The sequence below is a fragment of the Salvelinus alpinus genome, chromosome 21 (assembly GCF_045679555.1).
Source record: "Salvelinus alpinus chromosome 21, SLU_Salpinus.1, whole genome shotgun sequence".
Lineage (NCBI taxonomy): Eukaryota > Metazoa > Chordata > Actinopteri > Salmoniformes > Salmonidae > Salvelinus > Salvelinus alpinus.
In genome coordinates, this window is record NC_092106.1 from 20,951,381 (window position 1) to 20,977,961 (window position 26,581).

Sequence of the window (26,581 nt, forward strand, 5' to 3'; positions counted from 1 at the left end):
TATACAAGATCTACCGCCCCCACCTACCGTCAACCAATCATGTCAATGTGGAGCTATACAGAGCCCTCGGCATTGTTACAACATTTGGGAGGAGCATTGCAATACTGTACAGAGTTCAAATTGGACTCTGCATTCCTCTGGAGAATCCGCAATTGTGTCAGACCCTCGATATGGAGCCTCCGCCCACATTTTCAGATCAAGCGGAAATTGGCTTTTAGTCTAGGCCTCCGCAATGGATTAGTTCACTGAGATCGGCACACAAATATGTGTTTTAGTCAAGCAGTAACACACAATCTCGGTCGAACAAACAGCCTAACGACCAAACACTCGACCAGTCGACTAATTGGGGTCAGCCCTAAGCTAAATAATATATTTTGATTGGTTTTGTTACTACATCCTTAGCTATATACACTGTAATAGGATCCTCACTTAGCTTCCAAGGCCAAGGGATTTCTGAGCTTGCAGGGAAATTATACACAAGGCTAGGTAATCATGTAGGCTACCCTTATAGAAGTTTGAGTAGCCTATACCTAAACATTTTACATTTGGCCCTGTAGTAACATAGCTAGTGCAGGGCAGCAAGACAAAGGACTTGTTGTGCTAACAACCTAAGAAGGTCTCGGACAAGTGTGTCAACTGAGTATCAATAATGAATGCTGATGAATGATGAATTCTTTCCCCAATGGAAATCTTGTGCCACTGACTCACGCCTTGTCTGTTTAATTTTTCAGGTGCCTGTTGTGGCTCAGATGAGAAGACCTACATGGTGGGGGGCTGGGCCTGGGCCTGGTGGCTCATCACTGACATTCAAAGGTGAGACCATTGATGATGGCATAGAATTGTCTTCATCTATCAGTCTATCAGCAGTTATGGGTTGTTTTGCTAATGGTCTGGAGGAGGCTTGTTTTATTTCTTCAATGGCTAAATAATCCTACACGTTTCCATACAAATACTAAACTGGATAAAAGGGCTTCCTGAGGTTTAGAAACCCACTATTATTTATGAACACGGATCCAACAGGTTATCCAACATTTTAGATTTCCACAATGATAGCCTATAATTCACTAATCACACCCATCTGCGGCCTGACAATCAGCCAGGAGGCGTGCGTGAAAGACTATTTTATTCTGTGCCACACTTTACTTACTGACCTACATTGTGTTAATGAGTTCTGGATGTTTCAAATGGAGACACTGCAAAGGACACTTAGCCTCACCTTCTTAAACTACAGTACACATTAGAGGTCGACCGATTATGATTTTTCAACGCCGATACTGATTTATTTGAGGACAAAAAAAGCCGATACCGATTAATCGGGCGATTTAAAAAATAATATTAATATTTTTTAAATATATATATATATCTCTCATACACACACATTTTTGTAATAATGACAATTGCAACAATACTGAATAAACAATGAACACTTTTATTTTAACTTAATATAATACATAAATAAAATCAATTTAGTCTCAAATAACATGAGAACATATGTTAAAACGAACCACCAGCATTCATGGGTCTTCAATATTCCCAGTTAAGAAGTTTTGGGTTGTAGTGCAGAAAGCAGAGCTTGTCTGCATGGTCCCCTGTCAGTCTGCTCCTCCGAAACACAGACCTTATTTGAAGTAGATCAAGACATTCTCTGTAAGACATGAACGGTAAAATAACGAAGGAACCCCTTTCAAGTTCAGCCGCAAGTTATTACAGGAATTATAACGCGTCGACTATTTCTCTCTAAACCATATACCCTTGACTAATCCGGAAACTATCACCTCGGAAACAAAACGTTTATGCCGTTCCGTATTTTATCTAACGGGTGGCATCCATGAGTCTAAATATTCCTGTTACATTGCACAACCTTCAATGTTATGTCATAATTACGTAAAATTCTGGCAAATTAGTTCGCAAAGAGCCAGGCGGCCCAAACTGTTGCATATACCCTGACTCTGCGTGCAATGAACGCAAGAGAAATGACACAATTTCACCTGGTTAATATTGCCTGCTAACCTGGATTTCTTTTAGCTAAATATGCAGGTTTAAAAATATATACTGGTGTATTTATTTTAAGAAAGGCATTGATGTTTATGGTTAAGTACATATTGGAGCAATGACAGTCATTGATTGTTTTTTAATGCTAGCTAGCAATTTACCTTAGCTTACTGCATTCGCGTAACAGGCCGGCTCCTCGTGGAGTGCAATGTAATCAGGTGTTAGAGCATTGGACTAGTTAACTGTAAGGTTGCAAGATTGGATCCCCCGAGCTGACAAGGTTAAAAATCTGTCGTTCTGCCCCTGAACGATGCAGAAAGTTCCTAGGCCGTCATTGAAAATAAGAATGTGTTCTTAACTGACTTGTCTAGTTAAATAAAGATTAAATAAAGGTGTCATAAAAAAAATAGGCAAATCGGCCCCCGAAAACACCGATTTCCGATTGTTACGAAAACTTGATATCGGCCCCGATTAATCGGCCATTCCGATTAATCGGTCGACCTCTAGTACACATTCACTCTTCTGCCTTTTTCCCGTGTGTCACTTGGCACAATTCTTACCCTTTTTCGCTGTAGGTTAGCTGCTGTCCTCTGCGGGATTTCAGCCGTAAGAAGTTAATAAACAAACGGGATCGATATGACAACAGCCAGTGAAAGTGCAGGGCGCCAAATTCAAACGGAAATCTCATAATTAAAATTCCTCAAACATACAAGTATTTTACACCATTTTAAAGATAAACTTGTTGTTAATCCCACCACAGTGTCCGATTTCAAAAAGGCTTTACGACAAAAGCACACCAAACGATTATGTTCTAGTCACAGAAAAACACAGCCATTTTTCCAGCCAAAGAGGAGTCCCAAAAAGCAGAAATAGAGATAAAATGAATCACTAACCTTTGATCTTTGATATTTTGTTCGATAAAGTTCATATTTATATCCCAAAATCTGTTTACATTGGCGCATTATGTTCAGTAATGTTTTGCTTCCAAAACATCCGGTGATTTTGCAGAGAGCCACATCAATTTACAGAAATACTCATAATAAACATTGATAAAAGATACAAGTGTTATGCATGGAATTATAGATCCACTTCTCCTTAATGCAACAGCTGTGTCAGATTTTTTTTTAAAGCACCCCGTGCAATAATCTGAGTACAGCGCTCAGACACAAAAACAAGCCATACAGATACCTGCCATGTTGTGGAGTCAACAGAAGTCAGAAATAGCATTATAAATATTCACTTACCTTTGATCTTCATCAGAATGCACTCCCAGGAATCCCAGTTCCACAATAAATGTTTGTTTTGTTTGATAAGTCCATTTATGTCCAAATACCTCCTTTTTGTTGGCGCGTTTAGTTCACAAATCCAAATTCATGAGGCGCGAGCTCTAGGTCCAGAGGAAAAGTAAAAAAAGTTCTGTTACAGTTTGTAGAAACATGTCAAACGATGTATAGAATCAATCTTTAGGATGTTGTTAACATAAATCTTCAATAATGTTTCAACCAGAGAATTCCTTTGTCTTCAGAAATGTAATGGAACGCAGCTAACTCTCACGGGCGCACGCGAGACTGAGCTCATGGCACTCTGCCAGATCTCTGGTTGAAACAGCTCTCATTCTCTCCCCCTTCACAGTAGAAGCCTCAAACAAGGTTCTAAAGACTGTTGACATCTAGTGTAAGCCTTAGGAAGTGCAATCGGACCAAATTTATACTATCTTGGATAGGCAAAGAGTTGAAAAACTACAAACTTAAGATTTCCCACTTCCTGGTTGGATTTTCTTCTCAGGTTTTTGCCTGCCATATGGGTTCTGTTATACGCAGACATCATTCAAACCGTTTTAGAAGGTTAGAGTGTTTTCTATCCAAATCTACTAATAATATGCATATCTTAGCTTTTGGGCCTGAGTAGCAGGCAGTTTACTCTGGGCACCTTATTCATTCAAGCTACTCAATACTGCCCCCCAGCCATAAGAAGTTAACTGACTCTAAGGCATTATCCCCTGGGTTTACATGAAAGCATGCAATGTTTAGGTTTTCTATAGGTTATATTTGTCAGGTTTGCTCAATAGCCAGTAACTAGTCTCTAGTCGTTTTGGCCGTGTGTCAAGGAAGTGTGTGGCAATAGAGGTAATAAATCTCCAGAAACAAACGTTCCACTATAGAAATATTCCATGGCTGAAATGTCGCCATTGTGAAACTACTCATGTGACTTCCCAATAATATTTATTCAATGATGAGAAGATATTTCAGCTGAGCCTCAATTATCCCATTACTTCTGCTACAGATGTTTTGTCAGTGACAACAGTGTCCCATAATACTGATTGTCAAGTTTTGACCTCTTTCTTGTGCAATTCCCCACTTGAAAAGGACAGTCCCTCCACATGAAGATTTTAACTGGATTTCACTCAATAAACAGCCATGGAATCAGTTTTTTGTCTTTTATTTACCATTCTTTGGTTGGCAGTAAACAGGTGAAAAACCTCAAAAAAGAGATGACAAATACAAGTTACTATTTGAGTTGACAGCCCAATCAAATACACAAAATTATCCACATTCACTCCAGATAAACACATTTCTGCCACCATAAAACACAAGGTTTCCACTTTTAAGCAAATGTTTCCCAAAATAGAAACCCACCATTTTTTATCAAATGAGCAGAATCAGTATATTTTCTCTGAATTTGCATTTTAGCCAAATACATTCTAAATATTTTTTGTAGTAAAAAATTACATTTATTTTCTAATCAGTAGTTTTAAGCAGACAAATCTTAATTTTTTTTGCCAAAGATGTTTTAGACTATACATTTGTTACTGAATTAAGAACTTGGTTTACTAAGATTTCTACAAAGTTTAAATTACTTTTAACCATTTCAAACAAGTTCTTTGTCAACAATGAATTTGGCTCTTCTTACTTTTCCTTTATACCCCACAAACAACATTTGAAGTTATAAATACCACTGCAAAAGTCCTATCAAAGTTAAGAGTTAAGAGTCTGTGTTTTCCAGAGTATCATTAGCAGTGCACTGCTTGAGTCAGTCTAGCCAAGCATGGCTAATATGGTGTCTTTCACAGTTTTGTGGAGGGCTTGGACTTGCACAGTCACCTTGATCACAAAGATGAAGTTTCCTTGGTCTTGTGGTGTTATAAATGCTCCTTTCACTGCGGTCTAAAGACAACAGCAGAGCCAGGTGCTGGCACGCCCAGATTGCCTGGAAGATTTGTTCCACCTGGTTCACCACTGATTGAAGGAGGAGGAGTTTCACCACTGAGGAGCTCCCAGGCAGTTTGTCAGCACACTGATACAGAGCTTTTTTCTCCTCTGCCTGTTAACTTCAGGATTGGTGGGTCCTTGCATCCATAGCTCTATGAATTTGAGTGGTTGCATTTCTACAGCCCCATCGCATACCTTTTTACCCAAACAGTGGGAAGAGAACGTGTTATTGTTTGAACTGCAGGTTGCCCCTTTAAGGTCTGCATTACTTAAAATACTGTTTTTCCTCAAACAGGATTACACTGGAGATTATGACACTCCAACCTAAGTGTGAGGATGTTGAGACTGCTGAAGGGGTCGCCATCACTGTCACTGGGGTGGCACAGGTAAATAATACAATGCTGGAAAGAGACCAGTTACCACCATGACATGCCTCCGTCGTTTGTCTCACAAAATGTGTTGTCAGTGAGAAGAGTGACAAAGTATAATTTTGTCAATTGTATTGAATTGGAAAATACCGTTGAAGTCGGATGTTTACATACATTTATGTTGGAGTCATTAAATCTCGTTTTTCAACCACCCCACAAATTTCTTGTTAACAAACTATAGTTTTGGCAAGTCGGTTAGGACGTCTACTTTGTGCATGACACAAGTAATTTTTCCAACAATTGTTTACAGACAGATTATTTCACTTATAATTCACTGTATCAAATTCCAGTGGGTCAGAAGTTTACATACATGAAGTTGACTGTGCCTTTAAATAGCTTGGAAAATTCCAGAAAACTATGTCATGGCTTTAGAAGCTTCTGACAGGCTAATTGACATAATTTGAGTCAATTGGAGGTGTACCTTTGGATGTATTTCAAGGTCAAACTCGATGCCTCTTTGCTTGACATCATGGGAAAATCTAAAGAAATCAGCCAAGACATCAGAAAAAAAATTGTAGACCTCCAAGTCTGGTTCATCCTGGGGAGCAATTTCCAAACACCTGAAGGTACCACGTTCATCTGTACAAACAATAGTACGCAAGTATAAACACTATGGGACCACACAGCCGTCATACCGCTCAGGAAGGAGATGTGTTCTGTCTCCTAGAGATGAATGTACTTTGGTGCGAAAAGTGCAAATCAATCCCAGAACAACAGCAAAGGACCTTGTGAAGATGCTGGAGGAAATGAGTACAAAAGTATCCACAGTAAAACGAGTCCTATATCGACATAACTTGAAAGGCCGCTCAGCAAGGAAGAAGCCACTGCTCCAAAACCGCCATAAAAAAGCCAGACTACGGTTTGCAACTGCACATGGGGACAAAGATCGTACTTTTTGGAGAAATGTTCTCTGGTCTGATGAAACAAAAATAGAGCTGTTTGGCCATAATGACCATCGTTATGTTTAGAGGAAAAAGGCGGAGGCTTGCAAGCCGAAGAACACCATCCCAACCGTGAAGCACGGGGGTGGCAGCATCATGTTGTAGGGGTGCTTTGCTGCAGGAGGGACTGGTGCACTTCACAAAATAAATGGCGTCATGAGGAATGAAAATTATGTGGATGTATTGAAGCCACATCTCAAGACATCAGTCAGGAAGTTAAAGCTTGGTCGCAAATGGGTCTTCCAAATGGACAATGACCCCAAGCATACTTCCAAAGTTGTGACAAAATGGCTTAAGGACAACAAAGTCAAGGTATTGGAGTGGCCATCACAAAGCCCTGACCTCAATCCTATAGAAAAAGTGTGTGCGAGCAAAGAGGCCTCCAAACCTGATTCAGTTACACCATCTCTGTCAGGAGGAATGGGCCAAAATTCACCCAACTTATTGTGGGAAGCTTGTGGAAGGCTACCTGAAATGTTTGACCCAAGTGAAACAATTGAAAGGCAATGCTACGAAATACTAATTGAGTGTATGTAAACTTCTGACCCACTGGGAATGTGATGAAAGAAATAAAAGCTGAAATAAATCATTCTCTCAACTATTATTCTGACATTTCACATTCTTAAAATAAAGTGGTGATCCTAACTGACCTAAGACAAGACATTTTTACCAGGTTTAAATTTCAGGAATTGTGAAAAACCGAGTTTAAATGTGTTAGGCTAAGGTGTATGTAAACTTACGACTTCAACTGTTTGTCTTATTTATAACTTTAACTGTTATTGATTTAATATCTCGTTGTGGCATACCAGTTTACAACTGCTGCAGTAGCTACTCCATGTACTGTAAGCTCTTTTTGTGTCACAGGACAGATTCTGTTCTGAGTATGAAAAATACATTAATGTAAACCAAGGACTAAATCCTTGTGTAAACTAACTTATAGCCTGTTAGGAATTTTGTTAATAAATAGTTAAAACAAATTCTAGCTTTAGATAAAACTATAACTAATTGAACTCTGCATGCCTGGGGAAAAGAGATTTGTGTTGTGGGTCATAAAATAAGCAGAAAGGGTCGTTAAACTATGGTTGAACTGACCCAACTTAGCCCTGAGGTGTTTAGATAAACTTTTTAGGTCTTCCATTATCTTGAGTTGTCTGCTAAAGTGGTAATCAATTATAGTGAGCCTTCAGGATAAATGATTATATGGTGTTTCATGTGAGTGCCCTGTGAGGTTAGAATGAACTTTTGAACCTGTTTTCTATTTGTCAGGACAATGAGACTCATTCTGTAACCTATGACGTCATATCTTGTATATAACCCTGTGTTTATGATCAAATGGCAGCGTGCTCCGAGAATAAACACTTATTATCTAATTTTGATAAGACTGTATCCTGTCTATTTTATGTTAATAAGTATCTTACAAATTCTTATAAATAGACAGATTGAATTTAATTAATGAGTACATTAGAGGAATTATTTAATTCCACTAACATAGCCATAGATCAAGTTAAAGCACAGTGATTCATATTTGCGCATGCAACCAGGCCACAGTCTGTCTTTCTAACCCTCCATCTTTTCTCCAGATCAAAGTGATGACAGATCATGATCTTTTGGCAATTGCTTGCGAGCAGTTTTTGGGCAAATCCGTCCCCGAAATTAAAGGAGTGGTTTTGCAAACCTTGGAGGGACATTTACGCTCAATTCTAGGTAAGGAGAATCTTTCCAAAGTGAAAATGATCTTTGTCTGTTATGGTCATCTGTTGATTTCAGCTTTGTTCTCTGTTAGCTGATGTAAATCAGTGGCTAAACCTCATTATACAACAGGTGGGTCTAATCCTGGATGTTGATTGGTTAAAACTGCATTCTAGCCTGTGTTTATTCCACAAGTGACCACCGGCTAAATGTATGATGTTGAAATGCCTATTTACTCTATTCCATCTCACATCAGCCCAGCCAGGCAATTTATACATTTGATACCCACTATAAAAAGCATCTAGACATCATCTCCAATTTCTTTTAGACTAGCATATATTCTCAACAGTGGAGATTTGTTTAAACCTTGCTGTCTGTCTCCGACATTTGCAACATTGTTTCAATATTGAAATTCGATCTCCAGCTGTTCCATAATAATGAACGTGTTGGGACGAGAATAATGGGCAGGCAGCTTTTCTCAGCCAGTCGAAATCATGAATCAACTGCCATCATTTTTATTGATATACAGGTATACAAAGAAATGTCAATAGAAAATGGGGGGGAAAGTTTAGCTAGTTTGCTGTCTTTCCAGCTTCAGTTTAAAGTAATTGTGTTAGCTGTGGTGTTGGCTAGCTTCTTTGAACAGCAGTGTCCTGGCGAGAGAGCACATTTTGTATGCCAGGCGAAATCGAACATCATTAGCTCATTGTTATGGATGCATCCAAATAAATGTCACTAGAAAACAGCTTAGACAAACGCAAATGCAGCTACTTTGCTGTTATTCTGGCTGAACTGTTTGCCGTGGCTAAGTTAGCCGTAGTTGGCTAGCTAGCAAGCACGGTATAAGAATGTTGCCAGCCAGTATGGCATTGGAACATTTAGAACGAACGACTGGGTTGCGTCTATAGATACAGAACAAAAATACTTGACTGGGTCACGTCTCTGGCAACCAAACCGATAGAACAAACGACCAGCCGGCTTGGGTAGCAACCTTAGATATCTGTCGGGACTGTATCTTGTGGAAGGATGAAACACTGGCTTCTCAGGCATTATCACTTAAGCGTTCCACACACGTTAACTTCTCTAGGATAGGGGGCAGCATTTTCACGTTTGGATGAAAAGCATACCCAAATTCAACTGCCAGCTACTCATCCCCAGAAGATAAGATATGTATATTATTAGTAGATTTTGATAGAAAACACTCTGAAGTTTCTAAAACTGTTTGAATCATGTCTGTGAGTATAACAGAACTTATTTAGCAGGCGAAACCCTGCTAAATAAGGTAAAGGTAAAGAATCCTTAACTGGAATAGTGCCAAAAGCAAGTCTTATGGCTATAGGTTTTGAGGAGCTGGCTGCTAAAGAACTCCCAAAAGGTTCACCGACATGCGCCTCAGACTCACTCAGATTGCTGCTAACAGTGATCCGCCAGAATAAAATGGAAACTTCCTTCCATAGACATCAAATCTGCCTTTTTGCAGGGAACAGCGCCGTCAAGGGACACATCCGACCTCGCCTGAAGCTAAGCGTGAAGGAACACTGTGGAAATTTTAAAAGTGTGTGTATGGCTTGGCAGATGCATCGCTCTACTGCTACAACAAATTCAAGACAACAATGCTAAGTACAGGTGGAAAAAGGTCACCGGTGGATCCAGCACTCTTCTATTGGCTTGATCAAGACTGCAATGTGACTGGAGTACTTGCCTGTCATGTTGATGACTTCATCTGGGGTGGCTCACAGACCTTTGCTACAACTGTGATTCCACACCTCAAAGCTGTTATCCAGGTCGGCCACAAAGGAGCAGCTTGCTGACTGTCTGACTAAAAAGGGAGCATCCGGTCTTGTGCTCCTAAAGGCAATCAGTAATGGAAAGTGGCAGCTTGAGTAAAACAATTAAAAACTTTGTCACACAACCCATTTGTAATGGGTAACTTAAATAATACTTGGGGCATTTAATTATGTTGATTTTTTGTCTTTAAAGAAAAGTGGGAGATTGTTAAGTTCATGTTTTAAGTATCCCTATATTTCTGTTATTACAGTGCTATCATTATTAGTGTGCCTGCGCAGGAGTCTCATTGTTGATGAACCTGGCCTGAGGGGAATGGAAACCATGTATTGTGCTAATACGGTTGAGTAAACGTTGTTAAACTGGAACCTTGTCATTTTGAGTTAGCGTCCCACATATCCCAGAGAATTTAACGTCCCACTTGAGCACCAAATTTAAAAAAAGAAATTACTATAAAAATCAAACTTTCATTAAATCACACATGAAAGACACCAAATTAAAGCTACACTTGTGAATCCAGCCAACATGTCTGATTTCAAAAAGGATTTACGGCGAAAGTACACCTTGTGATTATGTTAGGTCAGTACATAGCCACAGAAAAACACAGCCATTTTTCCAGCCAAACAGAGGAGTAACAAAAAGCAGAAATAGAGATAAAATGAATCACTAACCTTTGATCTTCATCAGATGACACTGATAGGACTTCATGTTACACAATATATGTATGTTTTACAGGAATACTCATCATAAATGTTGATGAAAATACAAGTGTTGTACATGGAATTAAAGATATACTTTTCCTTAATGCAACCGCTGTGTCAAATTTCAAAAAAGCCTTACAGAAAAAGCACACCATGCAATAATCTGAGGGGAAGGTTTTGAGGGAAACGTTTACATACAGTAGTATGATTTGACATGTTTTCTTAAAATTTTATCCTGTTTTAGCATATAAAAAATGCTTGGAAAGATCAGAGATTGGACCTAAGCAAATGTATAAATACTTCCCTACACATATAGAATATTTTATTATTTATATATAAATATTTTATAGAATACAATAAATAATTTCCTCTTGAAACAAACATCACCAATAACTATAACATGAAGCATAAGCAATCTCATACAGATAAGGAAATTGAGAACAATTCCTCAAGAGTGCAGAGCTCAGGCAGAGCTCAGGCACCAAAACAATCCATACAGATACCCGCCATGTTGTGGAGTCAATAGAAGTCAGAAATAGCAATATAAATATTCACTTACCTTTGATGATCTTCATCAGAATGCACTCCCAGGAATCCCAGTTCCACAATAAATGTTCGTTTTGTTCGATAAAGTCCATAATTTATGTCCAAATACCTCCTTTTTGTTCGCGTTTAGTTCACAAATCCAAATTCAAGAGGCGCAGGCACTTAGTCCAAACAAAGTCAAAGTTATATTACATTTCGTAGAAACATGTCAAACGATGTATAGAATCAATCTTTGGGATATTTCTAACAAATCTTCAATAATGTTTCAACCGGACAATTCCTTTGTCTTTAGAAATGCAATGGAACGCAGCTAACTCTCACGGGCGCGCGCCGACTTAGCTCATGGCGTTCTGCCAGACCCCTGACTCAAACAGCTCTTATTCGCTCCCCCTTCACAGTAGAAGCCTGAAACAAGGTTCTAAAGACTGTTGACATCTAGTGGAAGCTGTAGGAAGTGCAACCGGACCACTGACACTGTATATTGGATAGGCAAAGACTTGAAAACCTACAAACCTCAAGAGTTCCCACTTCCTGGTTGGATTTTTTTATCTTTTTTTCCTGCCATATGAGTTCTGTTATACTCAGACATCATTCAAACAGTTTTAGAAGCTTCAGAGTGTTTTCTATCCAAATCTACTAATAATATGCATATCTTAGCTTCTGGGCCTGAGTAGCAGGCAGTTTACTCTGGGCACCTTATTCATCCAAGCTACTCAATATTGCCCCCCAGCCATAAAAAGTTAACAATACTTTGTTTTTCCTTTGTGTTCATGTTCTCTGTGAGTGTCAGAATCTCCTAGCGCTTTGTGTTCGTCAGAATCTCATTTTTACATGCACTCTGTGACTTCTTTGTCTAAAATGTTTACACAATCGTGGCCTGAGGTAGTAAGTTCAAGGGTCACTGGTTGTTTAAACATCACTGCCTTGTCATTTTTTATGTCTCGTACAGCCTCTGCCTTCTTGAGGGAAGCTTTGCTTAATAGTAAGGGGATATCTGTAGTGACCACCTCCGTTTCAATATGACACTTAATCTGACCAATTGTTCCTGGTATCTTAACTTTCGGTAGAATGGACGATTCTCCCATCTCCAAATTTGAAAGCTCTGTTGCTTGGTGTGTCAATCATATTGTGTACTTTTATATTTAGTTCACTGACATAGCTATCAAGCCATTTTGCACCACACACTGTGCGTGTACATGCAGTATCAATCACAGCAGATCCTATGGATTCAACTATAAAGATCTCAGTATCAGAAGCAGATTGGTTTGAAAACAGTGTAATGTTACACTGCTCTGTTTACTTTTTCCTCTGTTTAACTTGTTAATCTTTATGACAGTCATTAACCCAATGGTAAGTGCTTTGACAAATAGCACATTTGGATCTCCTTCCATCTGTCCAGTGGATTTGTGCCGAGCAATGGTGCCCTCGTCAGGTTGTCTTGAGAACGTGACTTTTTGGTGCCTTTTCTCTGCTGACCAGTGTAATATGCTGCTTCACTCACTTGCATTCCGTCTGTTATTGGCGCCACAGACGTCTTTCCACCCAAAATTATTTTTAGCGCCGACTTCATTGACGCAAAAGTCAGCACAGTACAAGCAGTCAAAGCCAACTGTTTCTCCCTACCATCCAGACAGGCAGCATCTAGCAACTTGAAAACTAACACTGCATCTGGGAGAACCATCTCCCGGAGGGGGGAGGCCAAGATGGCGGCTTGAACAGACGCTTTTTTTTACCGAACTCCGCACCAATGTTCAGAAAGATTGTGAAAAAACAAGTTTACAGTCATTACTATTACTGTTTTTATTTGTTCAAGATATAAGAACTTTCCTGTGACTGGAATAAGAATTTGATAATTTATTTCAGCATGTCCATGTGAAATCGTGACAAAAAAAAGAAAAGCTAACTGTTCTATTGCTAATCAACAAGAGAGAAACGTGCTTATAGACAACTGCCATAACTACGCTTGCCCTATGGATACTATCATGCTTTCGAATGCTGTTGAAGATGACAAATTCCCCTCTTTACCTGTTACTCCGTGCAAACCTCCACCCTCCAAAAAAAAACAAGACTCTGACATCGTGGCTACCCTCTCCTTACTCATCAACTCCAGGTCTGACGCCATTGAGAAAATGGTAGGATCGAAGGCTTGAAAATGACTGGAGTTTGCATGTGGTGAAAATGAGTGGCAAAAGTTGAAAAAAGTGTGGAAAAGAATAACAATGTATACAATACTGCCCTCCCAAGCAAAAAGGCAGTAACTGCTCATTTGGTCAAATGAGTTAATGTCATTTTTGTTACATTAAATGCATGCTTAATCATGTGGACAAGTATCCTGCCTCTTTTGTTTTGTGTTTTGGAGAAAATGGGGGTCGTATTAGCAGTAACTGCAAAAAGTTACTGTGAAACCAAGGTAAATGGCAGTAACTGAACTTACTGCCTTTTAGCTTGGTTTCAACCTGCCCTTGGCTGCAGTTACTGCGTTTTACCTTGGTATCATATCATTATATTCTGATAGTTATGCAATCGAACCTGTATGACACTGACTGACAGCTACAAACACATACATTGCTAATCTAGGGATACAACACCATGGCACAGCATTCCCGGGGGGAAATGATGGTTGAACTTGCTCTGAAACACCGACATCCAGACACTGGTAAGAACTAGCTAGCTAAATAGATCTGAGATCAAAATTAATTAGCTAGCTAGCAAGCTAAACTAGCTAGCGAGCATAGATTAACAATGCTACCTGTTCTCATAAGAGGAGATCTGCAATTGATACTAACTTAAATCTATTAGCCGTATAATGAATTATATTCTGAAATTTCATCTGATGGTTTCTTTGAATCAGTACACCATATACACTATTTCTAGCCAGTGACAGCCACCTAGCTAAAACTGACACGACCCTACCAAAACGTCAAAACCAACCTAGCTAGCATTAGCATGAAGCAATCGATTTGTGCTACATGTTCCCATAAGAGACGATCAGTTTATACTAGCTTCAATCTATTATACCTAGAATTAATATAATCCCTAGTTGTATTGTGACATTCCATGGGTTATTTGAATCCGTAACGTTACACCACACACACGATCTCTAGCCAGCTGACAGTCAGTTGGACGTGCACCCCATACTGAATTGTCAAAAGCCATGCACACTCGTTTCTGGTTTTCTTTTATATTCCAGTATTGCGTGACTGTACCGGTCAGGAAAGTTAAAATCCCAAATTGTATCCATCACCTTTGTTGGTGGCATATGTAATTAGTACAACAAGCTTTGATATGCCAAATGTGTGCTCAATGCGTCTGCTTCAGTGCCATCATTACATGAATGCAGAAAAAACAGTTTTGCATGACTTCCACCAATCCCTCTTGTCTAGATAATAAGTATCTATACGGATCAAAGTTGCCACGTAAGGGTGCATTAGGACAGTATAACCACGTCAATACTAGGTTTTATTCCTGTCAATGTCCATCCATGCAATTTTTTTGTATTTGTAAATCAAAATAAATTTAAGAGCCTTTTTGGGAGTTATGACAGTGAAAATTATGTTTACACAAGATAAAATCAACATTGATTCTATCCTATATTATAGAATAACTGAAAAGGATTATGATCAAATGTTTGCACACCACAAAATGTCAGTATTAATTATCATGACAGAATAGAATCATTTGGATGCATGTCCCTGATTATTTGCTCTATTTATTTCAGTTGAGTTTGAGGGCCACATTCCAACAAAGATTCCTGATCTACCCCCTTTAACTGAAGTCAGTGTCAACACTATTTGAAGAAATAGAGAACCAGTGGGTGGTCTATGACTCCTTCGACATCAGTCTATCAGATGAGACATCAATTGCAGATGATGAAGATTATCATCCACTTTCAGCCTATCAAACAAGAAATCCAAGATTCCACCAATGGGTAAGCCATGTGGTCCCAAATGCAATTGGCAATGTACTCAGAATATTTCAGAGGGTAGGCGAAAGGAAATATGGGAAAAGTATTGGGGAGATGAAGTATAAGGAGAAGAGGACATTGCTGTACCACCATGTGGAAGATCCATCTAAGAAAAATATCACTGTTGGTGCTGACAGTCGACGCAGCAGGTCGTTTCTGTACCATCTTCCAAACCAGAGCGGTTCTGCACAACAGGTGTGCAAAGTGTTTTTTTTCTGGCAACATTGGGCTACCACCCCAAAAATGACAGGCTGATTGTCATGATGATGGGCAAGTCAATCACCACCAAACTGATTCCACCAAAGGATCAGAGGGGAAAGAAAGCTTCAGCGAGCAAATTGAACATGAATCCATTCCTGCAGCACATTGAGCCCTTCCATCCCCAAATCAGCCACTACATTCGCCACCATTGGAAAGAAGTCTCAAAGGAAGAATAAAACAATCTCAGTGGTATGGCATGAAGGAACAGATGGTCGGAAGGCAGAGGAGATTGTCATCTTACGTAACAGCACTGGAGAGGGAGAGATGTCAAGCATGCGGTGGATAACTGTACTTCTCAAAACAAAAACTGGTGCCTCCTATCATCACTGGTGAGTGTTGTCAATGCTGACTCAACTTTGATGGAGGACATCACCCTCAAGTTCTTCGAGCCAGGACCACCTTCATGAGTGCAGACAGTTTCCAACATGGCGTGGAACAGGAAATGAAAGCTCGACCTGAAGGTGTTGTGTACGACTTTGGGGACTTCCTCTATGTGGTCGCTACTTCCAATGCAGGCAAGGTGGAGGTGGTCGAAATGAAAAAGGAAAACATCCTGGCATGGAAAGCTGGTAATTCCATCGTTAAGCTGAAGAAGGCAGCAGCACCAAAGCTGGCAGAGATGTCTGAGATCCAGTTGAGGCGTGGGTCCAGGAGCCTCTTCTACAAAGTCTCCCATGAAGAAAAGGACTTCAGAGCTTGACTTCATCATGAAGAAAGTCATTATGTCCAAGAAGATGGACATAATCACCAAGCTGTGTCCTCTGATGCCTGCAAATCGAAGGCAGTTCTGGAATGCATTGGCTGTGAACAGCATTGCTGAGGATGAGTGATATGGAAGAGCACTGAAGAAGTTTTACTTACATTTCATTTTTAGGTAATGTTTAATTTAACTATTCAGCATTTTATCAATTGAAGCTAAATGTCATTTGGGTCCTCTTATGAATATGAACATGTAAATATGTTTACAATGTCTTCTTAAAGCTGTTATTTATTCATTCAAGTGTCATTTGAAAAAATACATTTATTTTTTATTAGCAAACTCATGGTCCTTTTTTAAATAATTTGTATTACCCTACATCATACTTCTAGCATGTTCCATCATTATATATTTAAAGACAGGTAATCATTTCATGTAATTCAAACAATTGCAGTGCTGCTTTTCACATTTATTCTTATAACAAGACATAGGCTACTTGTCAAACACAGTATGTAATGTGACTCATGCAGAACCTACATCTCTATGTAAATGCAACGGGTATCTTAGTGGAAGACACACAAATGATGCCGTTTCAACTCTGTTACACTGTCAGTAATTACACTGCTCTTGTATTAATAGTATAAATTAATACAAGAGCAGTGTAATTACTGACAGTGTAGAAGTACAAGTATAGTAAACTAACAAATGAAAATGGCAGATACTGCTCTTTGCTTTGGTATTACCCTGCAATTTATAACGTATCGTGTCACGGAAGAAGGCAGTAACTGCCGTTTAAGGGTCAGAGGTCAGGGTCAACATTAATAAAACATTTACTCATAGTAATGCAACAGATCATTACATCTCCAATAATCACCCTATAATTCATTTGGCTGGACAATTTAAAAAAAACTTCCATTCTATGAGCAGTTACTGCCTCTGCTTGGGAGGGCAGCATAGATGTCTCACTGATCTGGAACAATACACAAGAAGATGGAACCTGAGACTCTGAGGTGGAGAATGAGGATGTGCGAGGAGAGGCCATCCGCATCTGCCAAGAAGTTATGCCTGCAGGGAAGAATAAAGTTGGTGATACCATCGACGTTGTCCATCGCCTCGGCAAGAAACAACAGCAAAACGATTCAAGACCAAGGGGTATCATCCTCTTCACTGCCAGATTCTACAGGGATGCTGTCTGGAAAGCTGCTAGGAAGAATGCCTTCCTTCAGAACCATGGTATGCTTTTTGCCGAAAAACTCAGCCCGGAGGACATAGAAAGAAGGAACAAATTGTGGCCAACGATCAAGAAAGCACGAAATGAGGGAAATGCTGCTTACTTCGTCGGAGGACGAGGCTTCATCAACGGTTCAGAAATCCATATTCCTCCCTAAAATCTCACCAGAAGGAACAGATTGATGGTTTTGACCAAGGTATTCTCATTTTCCTTGTATTGTTTAACTTTACCTAACAAGCATCAGGTGACTATTTTTTGGAATACTCAGGTACTTCAATATATTAGTTTGTTCTTGTATGACCAGAAGGCCTATTTTGTTTACAAACTTACGAAGACTGAAAGTTGTATTTATTTTTTATGGATACAGTAACTAAGATACTGTTTTAAAGGGCGTACAGGTCTGCTCTGACTTTACACAGTTATTGTTCTATTTAGTTATTAATACTTATTTCCAAGTGAAAAAGGTCTTAGGAACATGTATATGTAAAACATTTTTTATTAAATTGTTTTATGATCAGTTTTCATATGCACTTAAAATACACTGCTCAAAAAAATAAAGGGAACACTTAAACAACACAATGTAACTCCAAGTCAATCACACTTCTGTGAAATCAAACTGTCCACTTAGGAAGCAACACTGATTGACAATAAATTTAAAATGCTGTTGTCCAAATGGAATAGACAACAGGTGGAAATTATAGGCAATTAGCAAGACACCCCCAATAAAGGAGTGGTTCTGCAGGTGGTGACCACAGACCACTTCTCAGTTCATATGCTTCCTGGCTGATGTTTTGGTCACTTTTGAATGCTGGCGGTGCTTTCACTCTAGTGTTAGCATGAGACGGAGTCTACAACCCACACAAGTGGCTCAGGTAGTGCAGCTCATCCAGGATGGCACATCAATGCGAGCTGTGGCAAGAAGGTTTGTCCAGAGCATGGAGGCGCTACCAGGAGACAGGCAAGTACATCAGGAGACGTGAAGGAGGCCGTAGGAGGGCACAACCCAGCAGCAGGACCGCTACCTCCGCCTTTGTGCAAGGAGGAGCAGGAGGAGCACTGCCAGAGCCCTGCAAAATGACCTCCAGCAGGCCACAAATGTGCATGTGTCTGCTCAAACGGTCAGAAACAGACTCCATGAGGGCCCGACGTCCACAAGTGGGGGTTGTGCTTACAGCCCAACACCGTGCAGGACGTTTGGCATTTGCCAGAGAACACCAAGATTGGCAAATTCGACACTGGCGCCCTGTGCTCTTCACAGATGAAAGCAGGTTCACACTGAGCATGTGACAGACGTGACAGAGTCTGGAGACGCCGTGGAGAACGTTCTGCTGCCTGCAACATCCTCCAACATGACCGGTTTGGCGGTGGGTCAGTCATGGTGTGGGGTGGCATTTCTTTGGGGGGCCGCACAGCCATCCATGTGCTCGCCAGAGGTAGCCTGACTGCCATTAGGTACCGAGATGAGATCCTCAGACCCCTTGTGAGACCATATGCTGGTGCGGTTGGCCCTGGGTTCCTCCTAATGCAAGACAATGCTAGACCTCATGTGGCTGGAGTGTGTCAGCAGTTCCTGCAAGAGGAAGGCATTAAAGCTATGGGCACATCTGGGACATCATGTCTCGCTCCATCCACCAACGCCACGTTGCACCACAGACTGTCCAGGAGTTGGCGGATGCTTTAGACCTGGATGCTTTCCAGGTCTGGGAGGAGATCCCTCAGGAGACCATCCGCCACCTCATCAGGAGCATGCCCAGGCGTTGTAGGGAGGTCATACAGGCACGTGGAGGCCACACACACTACTGAGCCTCATTTTGACTTGTTTTAAGGACATTACATCAAAGTTGGATCAGCCTGTAGTGTGGTTTTCCACTTTAATTTTGAGTGTGACTCCAAATCCAGACCTCCATGGGTTGATAAATTTGATTTCCATTGATCATTTTTGTGTGATTTTGTTGTCAGCACATTCAACTATGTAAAGAAAAAAGTATTTACTAAGAATATTTCATTCATTCAGATCTAGGATGTGTTATTTTAGTGTTCCCTTTATTTTTTTGAGCAGTGTATATAGATTAAAAGCAGAAGGAGTCTTTATTAGATCTAGGAAAAAATGGATTGAGGGAGAACAGAATTCATCCTATTTCTTTAGACTTGAGAAATTTCACTCTACAAATAACACTATCCATAAGTTAAACAAAAATTAATCGCTAAATACTGTAGCAATTTTCACAGAAAATTGTGTAGCTCTACGTACTGTCAGGAATCCACAGATATGTTTTATTTGACTCACTGAATAATGTTCACTCTATCAGTGACATAGAATCTAAACAGTGTGATGAACCCATCAAAGTTGAAGAGATTATAGAGTCTATCAAACATCTAAAGAACAATAAATCACCAGGTGTTGATGGAATTACATCAGAATTTTACAAATTATTTTCTGAACAAGTAGCTCCCTTCCTATTTGAAGTCGTCTTAGAGAGTATTAAAAACAATGTTCTCCCTCCTACAATGAGACAGGGGTTAATAACACATACCTAAGCCTAAAAAATAAGTGCTGCTCATCGATAACTGGCGTCCAATTTGTCTTCTTAATAATGACTATAAGATATTAGCCTTACTACTTGCAAAAAGAATTAAAGAAGTCCTGGATGCAATCATTGATGAAACACAGTCTGGCTTTATGAGGAACAGACATATTTCTAACAATTTCAGACTAGTATTAGACATACTTGACTACTCAGACCTAATAACCGAGGATAGCGTCGTATTATTTTTTGATTTTTATCAAGCAGTAGAGCATCAGTTCCTCTTCCACTCCCTTGAGAGACTTGGCTTTGGCTATTTTGTCTTTAAGGCTATTATGACTCTATACAAATGGTAACAGCTCTATCAAATTGAAATATTTTGCGCCTCACCTAGATTTGAGTTAAAGAGAGGAATTAGGCAAGGTTGTCCTATTTCTCCGTACCTGTTTTTATTAATCACCCAACTTCTTACAAATTCTTTAAATAATAGTCCTGTACAAGGTATTTCCATAGCTGGTAAAGAAATGATTATAAGCAAGCTGGCTGACAATACTACACTTTTTCTGAAAGATGCTAACCAAATCCCCATATCGATCAATGTGATACGATCCTTTTTCAAAGCGTCTGGTCTATATCTTAACATTAATAAATGTGAACTCATGGCTGTCAAAGATTGTGTGACACCTTCATATTATGGTATTCCAGTAAAAGAAGAACTTACATATTTAGGCATAACCATTACAAAGGATCAGAAGTGTAGAGGCTTATTAGATTTTAACCTTCTTATTAAAAAAAACCAGAAGAAGCTAAATCAATGGCTACAGAGGGACTTATCTTTAAAGGGAAGTTCTAATAACCAAGGCTGAAGATATGTCTAGAATAACATATGGCGCTCTATCTTTATATCTTGACAGTAAAATAAGCAAGGCGATAGACCAGATGATTTTCAACTTTCTGTGGAGAAACCATACCCATTACATTAGGAAAACTGTTGTAATGAACACTTATGAGAATGATGGGCTGAATTTTCTGGACTTTACTACCTTAAATAATACTTTTAAGATCAATTGGATAAAACAATTCCTAAGAAGACCCACTTTTATGTGGAATTTTATTCCTCATCATGTTTTTTCTACTTTTGGTGGCCTTAACTTCATGTTGGTTTGCAATTATAATATTGACAAAGTTCCAGTGAAACGTTCTGCTTTTCATCCGCAGGTTTTCTTGTCATGGTCCTTAATTTATAAGCATAATATTTCTCCACACAGATATTATATATGGAATAATCGGGATATATTGTATAAAAATATTTATTTGATTTTAGAATATTGGTTCCGAAATAATATCCTATTGGTGAATGCAGAGGGTCTTTTACTCAGTTATAAGGAATTCTTATCACTTTACAAGGTCCCTGTAACACCTAAAGATTTTGCAATTGTTTTAGGTGCCATTCCCTCAGGTGTTGCTTTATTATTCAGGAGCATGTCAAGACCTGACCCTCAGAGCCTACCTTCCGTTGACCCTGTTGACTCATCAGTAGGAAAGATTTGTTTCCCTTTTGATCCATTCAACAACAGAGCGATACGAACCTTGTTTCAGCAGGATGTTATATCTATACCTTATGTCATGCCTTATTGGAATTAATTTATTGATAATATCTGTTGGGAAAAAGTTTGGATGTTGCCACACACATACCTACTTAACAAAATTAAGGAAGTTTCCTTTAAAATTATTCATAAATATTATCCTGCCAACCACTATATGAAGAAGTTTAAGGAAAACATAAACTCAAATTGCTCCTTTTGTAATGACCACCCAGTAACAGTGTTGCATCTTTTTTGGCATTGTATTCATGTAAGAAAACTGTGGCAAGACATCAGTAGATTTATAATTGAACACATTTATGAAGATTTTACACTATTGTGGAGAGATGTACTGCTTGGATTCTTTACCTACGATAGAAATAAGCTGAAACATTTTTATGTAATTAATTTCATTATTCTTTTGGCCAAATTTCATATTCACAAATGTAAATTTACAAACACAACACATTTTCTTACCTTACAAAAATAAATTGAACTGTATTTTAAGACAATTAAATACTCTACTAACAAAAAAAGCTGTTACAATTATTATTTTATGTATGTCCCTTAAAGTCCGTTTGGGATGTGATATTGTACCCCCTAGCCCAATTGTCCTTTGTATATTATTTATATATACTTGTGTTCCCACATGTACTTCCTGTATTGATTTGTTGTTAATAAAAAATAAAACTCTGTTCGAAATCAATTATGTAATCCGTCATTGCAACCGAAATGTCTCTAGTAACACTGTCAAAGTTTGAATATGCCTCGTAGGCATCTTCTTTAATAAACACAGAATCCAGTGCTCTAATATACAGTGGGGAGAACAAGTATTTGATACACTGCCCGATTTTGCAGGTTTTCCTACTTACAAAGCATGTAGAGGTCTGTAATTTTTATCATAGGTACACTTCAACTGTGAGAGACGGAATCTAAAACAAAAATCCAGAAAATCACATTGTATGATTTTTAAGTAATTAATTTGCATTTTATTGCATGACATAAGTATTTGATACATCAGAAAAGCAGTACTTAATATTTGGTACAGAAACCTTTGTTTGCAATTACAGAGATCATACGTGTCCTGTAGTTCTTGACCAGGTTTGCACACACTGCAGCAGGGATTTTGGCCCACATACAGACCTTCTCCAGATCCTTCAGGTTTCGGGGCTGTCGCTGGGCAATACGGACTTTCAGCTCCCTCCAAAGAATGTTCTATTGGGTTCAGGTCTGGAGACTGGCTAGGCCACTCCAGGACCTTGATGCTTCTTACGGAGCCACTCCTTAGTTGCCCTGGCTGTGTGTTTCGGGTCGTTGTCATGCTGGAAGACCCAGCCACGACCCATCTTCAATGCTCTTACTGAGGGAAGGAGGTTGTTGGCCAAGATCTCGCTATACATGGCCCCATCCATCCTCCCCTCAATACGGTGCAGTCGTCCTGTCCCCTTTGCAGAAAAGCATCCCCAAAGAATGATGTTTCCACCTCCATGCTTCACGGTTGGGATGGTGTTCTTGGGGTTGTACTCATCCTTCTTCTTCCTCCAAACACGGCGAGTGGAGTTTAGACCAAAAAGCTCTATTTTTGTCTCATCAGACCACATGACCTTCTCCCATTCCTCCTCTGGATCATCCAGATGGTCATTGGCAAACTTCAGACGGGCCTGGACATGCGCTGGCTTGAGCAGGGGGACCTTGCGTGCGCTGCAGGATTTTAATCCATGACGGCGTAGTGTGTTACTAAAGGTTTTCTTTGAGACTGCGGTCCCAGCTCTCTTCAGGTCATTGACCAGGTCCTGCCGTGTAGTTCTGGGCTGATCCCTCACCTTCCTCATGATCATTGATGCCCCACGAGGTGAGATCTTGTATGGAGCCCCAGACCGAGGGTGATTGACCGTCATCTTGAACTTCTTCCATTTTCTAATAATTGCGCCAACAGTTGTTTCCTTCTCACCAAGCTGCTTGCCTATTGTCCTGTAGCCCATCCCAGCCTTGTGCAGGTCTACAATTTTATCCCTGATGTCCTTACACAGCTCTCTGGTCTTGGCCATTGTGGAGAGGTTGGAGTCTGTTTGATTGAGTGTGTGGACATGTGTCTTTTATACAGGTAACGAGTTCAAACAGGTGCAGTTAATACAGGTAATGAGTGGAGAACAGGAGGGCTTCTTAAAGAAAAACTAACAGGTCTGTGAGAGCCGGAATTCTTACTGGTTGGTAGGTGATCAAATACTTATGTCATGCAATAAAATGCAAATGAATTACTTAAAAATCATACAATGTGATGGTCTGGATTTTTGTTTTAGATTCCGTCTCTCACAGTTGAAGTGTACCTATGATAAAAAATTACAGACCTCTACATGCTTTGTAAGTAGGAAAACCTGCAAAATCGGCAGTGTATCAAATACTTGTTCTCCCCACTGTAAGTTCCCATACCGTCATCCTTCAAATCCTCAACGGATATTTCCAATGCTGTATCTCTCGCTCTTCCTTTGAGCGATAATACCACCGCAAGTGCTTGCTTTTTCTTGTCCAGATTAGTAACCCGTGTCCAGATTCCTAGTTCATTTTTCCAACTTTCATACGACCTCAACGGATATTACAACGCGAGGTGGCACGTTGTCGTTATTAGCCATCCTCTGCTACCAATGTTAACACAAAAAATAGCACAATACATGGTTGCCATTGCACTCAGGCTAGGTTAATCAACAATGAGACTCCTGCGTAGGCACACTAATAACAGAGTGATAGCACCGTAATAACAGAGATATAGGGATACTTAAAACACGAACTTAACAACACACACATGGTTTTTGCTAATGGGTAGTTTTTCAACAACAAATTGCTGATAGGTAGCTTTTCAAAGAGTCTGTTCAAGCTTTGTACTAAATATAGCCTGTCCAAATTCAAATAATTTTTCCAAATGTAAATGTAATGAGAGCCTGAATGTGTGAAAGGGTAAAGTACTTAAGTAAAAATACTTTAAAGTACTACTTAAGTAATTTTTTGGGGGGTATCTGTACTTTTACTTCACTACATTCCTTAAGAAAATATTTCACTTTTTACTCCATTTTCCTTGACACCCAAAAGTACATTACATTCGTTACATTTTGAATGCTTAGCAGTACAGGAAAATAGTCTAATTGGGAGCCGGCACGCATATCAGAAGAGCCGAATCTATTTATAAAAATATATAAAAAATTAAGATATGAATAATCAAAAGATTTAAATGAATAGAATTAAGTAATTCAAAGAACGAAAAAATAATATAGGCCTAAATGCTCAAGCGCACACATTCGTTCTGACTGTCTGGTCCGACTAACAGCCTCACCTGTTGTTCCTGTCAATCAGACACGCAGTGTCAACCAATGAACCAAAGATGCGTGAGGGAGGGCGAAACCAACTCACTCAGTCACATACTTAGCAGTTGAGGAGAGAAAACAACAGCTGGAAAATGAGTCGGAAGCACAGTAGCATTTAGATACATTTTAATAATGTAGACAATTTTAGAGCACAGTGTAGAATTTGCCAAAACAAAATCTCATAAAGCCGGTTCTACGCACAACCTACACCGGCATATGCGAACTGTGCACCTGATTTCCAGCCATTTTCGATGGTGGAGGACAGAGGTTTTAGAAATTATAGCAGTAGTCTAAATCCAATGTACACAATTCCAAGCAGGACAACTTGTTCAAAATCACTTATTCCACAACTGTACGAGAGCACACAGGCTTCAGTGCAGGAAAGAGTCCAAAAAGCTACTGCACTGACTGCTGGACGTCAAGGGTAACCACTTCTTACATGTCGTTTACTTGCACTTCATTGAATATTTTTTGTCTTCTGGACTGCTTTGAGTTCAGCGACAGACACACCTCAGAGAACTTGGCAGAGGAACTGTTGAGAGTGGCCAGAGAATGGCAAGTAGATGGAAAAGTGGTCTGTTTTGTAAGCGACAATGCAGCTAACATAACCAAAGCCGTTAAAATGGACCCATCATCCATGTCTTGCCCACACAATCAACCTGATTGTAAGAGATGCTCTGAAGGTGATGAAGCCCACTGTGGACAAAGTGAAAGCAACTGCGGACTATTTCCACAGAAGCACAGTAGGTTCTGAAAAACTAAAGTCTACACAATTCCAGATGGGGAGGCCTGAGTTGAGGCCTAAACAAGACTGCACTACATGGTGGAATTCAACATTTTATATGTTGAAGCGGTTTCTTGAGTCAAAGGATGCCATCATCTGGCCATTGTCAATGCACCTGTTTGTTACATTTATATGCACTTTGTTTATATACATTAAAAAAGTTATCTCAAAAGCACATGTGTAATAGCATCCTTATTTTTTACATTTTAAATTTGTGGGATGCTGCAGTTTTGCAAATTGTTATTTATTTTTCTTTGATATGGTGGAATTTTCTATTATACTATTCAGATTGTGTTCATTTTGAATGGTTAGAATTATATGCACTTTGTTTATATACATTAAAAATGTATACTTTAAATGCAAATGTTTAATAGCATTATTTTCCATAACAAACCAATGCATTTTTAAATACATTGTGGTTAAGGTAGAGTATGATTTCATTTAATTAGACTTGTTTTAACACCAATCATAGTCATAGTATCTCAAACTGTTTGACTTGAAAAAATACAAAACATATATTTTTTTAAAGAGCCATTTGGGAGCCAAAAGAGCCAGCTCTTTTTGGTGAGCTGAGCCGAGCCGAACGAGCCGGCTCACTGAAAAGAGCCGGAATGCCCATCACTAGTAAATGATGTCTGAATGTTGGAGTGTGCCCTTGGCTTTCTGTAAATGAAAAAAAAAAAAATGGTGCCATCCGGTTTGCTTAATTTAAGGAATTTTAAATTATTTATACTTTTACTTTTGATATTTAAGTATATTTTAAACCAAATACTTAGACTTTTACTCAAATAGAATTTTACTGGGTGACTTTTACTGAGTCATTTTCGATTAAGGTATCTTTACTTTTACTCAAGTATGGCAGTTGGGTACTTTTTCCACCACTGGTAAC

The 26,581-nt window shown here is 39.3% G+C and overlaps 1 protein-coding gene across 1 annotated transcript in view; it reads left to right on the top strand.

Moving 5' to 3' along the window:
• Positions 1-26,581, top strand: part of flot2b (flotillin 2b) — a 43,003-nt gene that overhangs the window by 5,387 nt on the left and 11,035 nt on the right. The window contains exons 2-4 of the mRNA XM_071357303.1: positions 732-813; positions 5,497-5,587; positions 8,151-8,274. Coding sequence (XP_071213404.1) covers positions 732-813; positions 5,497-5,587; positions 8,151-8,274 — 297 coding nt within the window. The remainder of the gene's footprint in view (positions 1-731; positions 814-5,496; positions 5,588-8,150; positions 8,275-26,581) is intronic.